This window comes from Phacochoerus africanus, chromosome 5 (genome assembly GCF_016906955.1).
Source record: "Phacochoerus africanus isolate WHEZ1 chromosome 5, ROS_Pafr_v1, whole genome shotgun sequence".
Lineage (NCBI taxonomy): Eukaryota > Metazoa > Chordata > Mammalia > Artiodactyla > Suidae > Phacochoerus > Phacochoerus africanus.
The window spans coordinates 47,746,509-47,753,528 of record NC_062548.1 but is presented as its reverse complement, the minus strand read 5'-3'; the positions used below and the strand labels follow the sequence as shown (position 1 = coordinate 47,753,528).

Here is a 7,020-nt window from a genome sequence, read left to right as displayed (position 1 = left end):
CACCTGTTCCCCTATAATGCTGCGACTAACTACATTTTATGATCATTTTGGCTGGAGTCAGGGAAAACCTCTGCATACTAGACAAGACTGGTGCTCAGTTCTCTGACCAAGGGACAAATACGTGGAGCCAGACACTGGAAGACATGAGGAGGTGGAACCGTCCCACCAGGAAGAATTACATGGAAGTAACTCCCCCATTGTGACACAGAGCTGATTAAAACTCACGTTCATGCTGGCTTCAGAGTTTATGCCCAGGGGTGGGGGACGCGGTCTCGGTCACCCATGCTGAGTAGTCAGGAGGTCCAGGCCTCCTCCTGGTCCAGCTTTTGGGGAGGCTGTTTCCCCGCCCCTCAGCCGCGCGCACACCACGGTCTGCGAGAGGCGAGCGAGCGCATGCGCAGAGCTGCATTAGGGATCCCATTCCCTGCGGGCAGCAGCTGACAGCTAAAGCGCTCAGCTGCTGCGCGCATCCGCGAACGGCTGCATTGATGAGAGCCCGCAGCAGCAACAGCCACTCGCCATCAGCTCCAGCCCGGCGGCTAGGAGCGCGTGTGGCTGCCGCCAAATCCCTCAAAGCGCCACCCAAGTCAGCGCCGCACTCGCCTCGGCACCGAGGCGCCACTGTACGTCCTAGCACTTCCGGGGAATTCCCCACACCACCCACGTAGGCCGGAAGGGCCTAAAATACCCGAGCCAGCTAGGGACGGAAGTGGCTACGCAGGGCGCCGCCATGACAGGCCCCGGATCTGAGGAGAGGCAGGGCGCCGCCATGACAGGCCCCGGACCTGAGGAGAGGCAGGGCGCCGCCATGACAGATTGGGCCTAAAGGGAGCGGGCCTGCTAGTCCGCTCTGCAACCGGAAAAATCGAAATAAGGAGGGCTTAGCTGGGCGCCGCCATGACAACCTGATACCGGAAAAGGCGGGGCGCTCCTTCCCCATTGATCCTCCTTCGGCCTCGGCCTCAAGATGTGAGTAGCGGGAGCGCCTACCCTGTACCTGCCCCCGCACTTCTTCTCTTTCCCCAGTGATCTGGACTTAGGCCAAGATTCCGGGAAGAATTGGCTTCTCTGTTTCCGGGAGATCCGAGCCTCGTGATTCAGCGCATTCCCTTGCGAGCTCCAGTTCTCGTGTTCAAGCCTCGCCCTCTGAGCGTTTAGGCTCCACCCCTTCTTTGGGTGCTAACGGAGGACTTTTAGATCCAGTCTCTCTGTGCTCAAGTTTTGCCCCGAAAACCCTGGGTCTTGCCCTCACCCTGCAACCCTACGACTCCAGACTTGTCTCAGGGCCTCCAGGACTCCCAGGTCCGTCCTTAGAGCTCCAAGTTCCTTTCCTTGGCTCATCTAACTTTACCATTTGAACCTTCCAAATCTGTCCTTTGCCTCAGACCTCACCTATAAGGCCCACAGACTTGTTCCTAGATGCCTCTGATCTCACTCTGGATTTTCAGACCTTGTCTCCCCAATTTGAAAAGCTTATTTGTGGGACACTTAAGATTTACCCTAGACCCCCAAACCGGCCTCAGGGCCTCAAGTCTCACTTTTCAGTACCCAATCCTCTGGCCCCATTTCGAAGACAGTCTGGTCAAGAGACCCTTCCCCAGGACCTAAGACCTCACCCCTTGCACCTCTAAACCTCACTTTTAGGGCTTTCAAACTCATTTAGGGCTTCCAGGTTCTCTCCAGGAACTCTAGGTGTTAATTCTAAGGCCCTACAAGCTTTTCTGCATGATCCCCTGGTAGAAACTAGAGAATGCTAGGACTCTAAAACCTGCCGTCCAGGACCTTCAAAGTCTGCTTCAGAATAATCAGACCTTTTTTTTTAGAACTTCCACTATCTCCCCTGGAGCTCTGAGCCTACTCCACAACCTCCAAGGCTCATGCCTTACCTCTCTAGCTCCTTGGCCCTATCCCAGGATCCTTCAGGCTCTCAGATTTGTCCAAGATGCCAGTCCCACCCTAGACTCAGATCAGAACTCCATCTCTTGCCTGCTGCCTGCAGTTACCCTCAGTCTGTCCTGTCTCACAGGCAAGCGGCCCTGGAGGTCACTGCCCGCTACTGCAGCCGAGAGCTGGAGCAGTATGGCCAGTGTGTGGCAGCCAAGCCTGAGTCATGGCAACGGGACTGTCACCACCTTAAGATGAGCATCGCTCAGTGCACGTCCTCCCAGTGAGTGTGGGCAAGTACAGGGCAGTGGGGGGTGGGTGGGCATTGGAGTGGAAGTCTCTCCGAGCCTGAAATGCCCTGCCCTCGCAGCCCAATCATCCGTCAGATCCGCCAGGCCTGTGCAGAGCCTTTTGAGGCCTTTGAGGAGTGTCTCCGGCAGAATGAGGCAGCCGTGGGCAACTGCGCAGAGCATGTACGCCGCTTCCTGCAGTGTGCTGAACAGGTGCAGCCGACACACTCGCCCTCAACCACGCAGGTAAGTTAGGGGCTTGGCAGTTCATCCCACTCCTTTAGCCTCTGGTCACTCAGAGTAAAGATCTTGGAGGCATTCTTAGCTTCACACACACCTTCCCCATGCATCCCGAATCCAGAACATCAGAACATGGTCCCCTGTTGCCCCATATACAGCCCCTGCTTTAATCCAGCCACCTCCCCCACCCCTCCACTGCCAGGACACCTGCTCCAGGCTTCTTCCTGGTCTCCCTGAATCCTCTCTTACCATGCTGCCATGCAGTGGCCAGAGAGAGCGTTAAGGAACTGAAAACTGAAGTTCCCATCATGGCTTAGTGGAAGCAAATCCAACTGGGAACCATGAGGTTTCAGGTTTGATTCCTGACCTCGCTCAGTGGGTTAAGGATCCGGCGTTGCCGTGAGCTGTGGTGTAGGTTGCAGATGTGGCTCGGATCTTGCAGTGCTGTGGCTGTGGTGTAGGTTGGCAGCTACAGCTCTGATTTGACCCCTAGCCTGGGAACCTCCAAATGCTGTGGATGCGGCCCTACAAAGCAAAAAAAAAAAAGGAACTGAAAACTAGTGTCATTACACCTTAATGAAAGCTCATGAATGGCTTCTCATCTACACTGAGCACCAAGTCCCAGGTTGCTGCCAGGTTATCTGTGTTCTTCTTCAGGCAGAGCTCCTGCAGCTCCCTTATGTACTCTCCCTGTCTTCCTCATGGACCCAGCAGCTGTTCGGGCCCAGGAGGTGAGGATGGCCCAAAAACGCCTTAATTCTTTTTTTATGTATATAGTCCAGAAACATATATACGGTATAGCTATGCTATTAAAATTTCATGGGTGGGAGTTCCCAACATGGCTCAGTGGTTAACGAATCCGACTAGGAACCATGAGGTTGCGGGTTCAATCCCTGGCCTTGCTCAGTGGGTTAAGGATCTGGCGCTGCCATGAGCTGTGGTGTAGGTCACAGACGTTCCTCAGATCCCGTGTTGCTGTGGCTCTGGCGTAGGCCGGCGGCTATAGCTCCGATTAGACCTCTAGCCTGGGAACCTCTATATGCCGTGGGAGCAGCCCTAGGAAAGACAAAAAAAAATTTCATGGATGGGTGAAATTTTTAAAAAAATATCTGAAAAGGAGTTCCCATTATGGTGTAGCAGAAACGAATCTGCCTAAGAACCATGAGGTTGTGTGTTCGAGGCCAGGTTCAATCCCTGGCCTCGCTCAGTAGGTTAAGGATCCAGTGCCGTGAGCTGTGGTGTAGGTCACAGACATGGCTCGGATCTGGCATTACTGTGGCTGTGGTGTAGGCCAGCAACTGTAGCTCTGATTAGACCCCTAACCTGGGAACCTCCATATGCTGTGGGTGGGGCCCTAAAAAGGAAAAAAAAAATCATCTAAAAAGACTCCAGGGGTGGAAAGGCACAGTAATGGGAGAAAAAAAAAAGAAAGTTCGAGAAACGCTGGTGTCTTCCACTGACCTGTGAGCTCTAAAGGCAAAAGTCACTTCTTTCACCAGCTCCCTCTCACTTGTCCCTCTCAGTTCCCAGGGCCCCATCTCCTCTTGCACCAGAAGAGAAGCCTTCTCTTGGACCTCCATGCTTTCCTCTTTCACTCCATTCTGTGTGAAGGTCCCAGAGTGAGCCCAGAGGAAATCTGTGTGCTTCTTTACTTAAAAACCTTTTCATGGCTCTCATTTTGACCAGGCCAAGTCTAAACTCTGGCCCAGTTTCTAGGGTCCTGCAGGGTGTGGCCTCTGACCACCTCTCCCTACCTCCATCTCAAGTTCTGTGTTGCAGTTACTCTGCTGCAGGTCTCTCCTGCTGCCAGGCACTTATCTCACTATTTCCCTCTGCCTAGACTGCCCTTCCTGCTCCATCTGGCTAATTCCTATTCCAGCTTAGATGTCCCCTCCCTTAGAAAACGTCCCCTCATGGCCCATCTCCATCCTCCCGAGGTCCCTGAGCTCCCTCCATTATAGCTTCTATTTCATTGCCTTATAACTGATTGCTTCCCATCGCCTGCTTCAGAGGACTTTTTGGCTGAAGACTAGGGAGATAGCCTTCCAGCAGATCTTGTAGTCATCGAGTTTTTGGTTTTTTTGGCCACACCTGCAGCATGAAGAAGTTCCCAGGTCAGGGATCGAACCCGAACCACAGCAGTGACCCAGCCATTGCAGTGACAATGCCAGATCTTTAGGCCACAGTGCCACAAGAGAACTCCAGTTTGTTTGTTTGTGTGGTGTTTTTTTTTTTTTTTTTTAATAAGAGATAAGTGAAAGCTTCAGGTCCCAAGAGTAGGCACCAGTGAGACAGACTTTTAATTCTGTTCAGAAAATATTCAGTAATAGAGTTGCTTAGTGGCCTAACAGTAAAGGATCTGGCATTGTCTTCTGTAACTTGAGTCACTAGTGTGGGTTCAACACCTGGCCTGGGAACTTCCGCCTGCTGCAGGCATGGCCAAAAGAAAAGAAAACAAAAACAAAAAAAACAAAGTATTCAGTAATGATTACATACTGATCATATTAGCTAATTAAACATATGTTGGTGACTTTTTTCTTTTAAGTTTTTTGAGTATCTGCACAAAGACCCCACCTTCCTATCTTAGGGCCAGTTCCTCCTTCCCTCCCTGGATGAGCAGCCAAGCCTCTCCCTGGTCTTCCGGTGGCCACCCCTGCCCTCCCCCCAAATCTGCTCTCCTCTGGTGGACAAAGGAGCTTTTATTTTATATATATATATATATGTGTGTGTGTGAGTGTGTGTGTGTGTTTTTTGGTTTTTTTTTTTTTTGTCTTTTTGCCTTTTCTAGGGCTGCTTCCCGTGGCATATGGAGGTTCCCAGGCTAGGGGTCTAATCAGAGCTGTAGCCACCGGCCTATGCCAGAGCCATAGCAATGTGGGATCCGAGCCACATCTGCAACCTACACCACAGCTCATGGCAACTCCGGATCCTTAACCCACTGAGCAAGGCCACGGACCAAACCCTCAACTTCATGGTTCCTAGTCGGATTTGTTAACCACTGTGCCACAATGGGAACTCCCAAAGGAGCTTTTAAAAACAGAAATTGGGTCACATCTGTCCCTTTTAAAGCCTTGTGGTTCTCCAGCGTGCTCCAAGTAATTACCATCACACCCAGCTTCTCCTCCCTGTCCTCTCCTTCCTGTAATAGCGTCCCATTTGCAGCTTTTCCTCTCTGATGGGGGGCTGTGAGATTCAGGCCTCCTCTACTCTCCAGTCCCCAGGATAGCAAACACCCAGTCTCATCTCGTAAAATATGACATAAAGACAGCTCCCATTAATGCAGCTACCAGCATAAAGCACTCCTTGGACCTCTGCCTCCATACTCCTCTGCCCTTTACCCTGATGTCGTTTTCTTCGAAGGATATATCAGCTGACCCATTTTTTGTTCATCTGTTGTCTGTCCCTCCCTAGAGTCAGAGACTTGTGCCTGCCGCATCCATGCCTGGGGCCCTCGTACCTGTAACAGTGCCTGGCGCACAGCAGGTGCTCTAAATCCAGCAGACCGGTGCCTTCCCTGCTGCCACTGACAGTTCACTACACCCAGGGGTTCATAGGGCAGGTGGCTGGGGTCATCACCTTCCCTCTAGACTGACCTCTGCAAGAGCAGCCTTTGCTGTGTCTGCATAATCCTGGAGCAATGGTCCCAGACCAGACACAGAAGAGGTGCTAGTAGGTGTTGCCATGCTTTTTTTTTTCCCCACAGGCACAGCCATTTCCTGCCTCCTAAGGACCATCGGGACCATGGGTAAACTGGAAGTGAGGGACTGGCCACTTGATATCCCCTCCTCTGAAGACTTGTCAGTTGGAGTCCTGAGGGCCCTGCACATGGACATGGCTTCCCTGGACATTAAGACTCAATAAATAAAGACTGCATACCACGCTTCGATTCCTGCCTTCAGCACCTGAGGGGCCCCAGGAGAGCTGGCTGGGCACAAACCCTGATACCTGTTCTCCAGCTTCACCTTGTGTACCAAGGAAGGGCCTGGGGCAGAGGGCCAGGTGCTCCGACTCTTCACCAGGGTCAGAACGACCCCTCTTCTTGTTAGTTCCTCCAACAGCCATTTCCTGTCTCCTGCTGCACGGATATGGCAAGGGCTCCTTCTCCCTTTAACTGTAGCATTTTCCAGGGCTTCACTGAATGTTTACTTGAGGCTTTGGGGGCAACAAAGAACACACCTGTTTCCCGCCTCCGTTCAGAACCGCTGGCACAATAGACATGGGCGAGAGGCAGCGCTGATGAGAACACTGGCTCTTGTATCGAAAACAGCTGCACCGAAGGATATGGCTTCACATTTGCTGCTCTGGACTTCTCTGCTGTCTTTGTGTTCTTCCAGAGTCCAGCCCTGAGAATTGGTGTAGTACTGGGGGGCATGATTACAGAAACACCTGCAGGGGAGTGGCAGGGGGGTGAGACAGAGAGCAGGGCAGCCAGTAAGGCATTATCAGGCCATTTACTACTGTGGGCAACTGGGGCTCAGTCCCACCAGGGACTTCTGGGAGGTGGCATGGAGCAGGGGCGAGGAGGACTTCCCGCTGTAGTGCAATGGGATCGGTGGCATCCTGGGGGCTCTGGGATACAGGTATGATCCCCGGCCCAGTACATTGG

General features: G+C 52.6%; 1 protein-coding gene across 1 annotated transcript; it reads left to right on the top strand.

Moving 5' to 3' along the window:
• The first annotated feature begins 772 nt into the window (after window positions 1–772).
• CHCHD5 (coiled-coil-helix-coiled-coil-helix domain containing 5) lies at window positions 773–6,292 on the top strand. Its single transcript, XM_047781179.1, has 4 exons — window positions 773–969; window positions 2,027–2,167; window positions 2,255–2,420; window positions 6,118–6,292. Coding segments are annotated over exons 1-4 (333 nt in total). The 5' UTR covers window positions 773–967; the 3' UTR covers window positions 6,142–6,292.
• The last annotated feature ends 728 nt before the right edge of the window (window positions 6,293–7,020 follow it).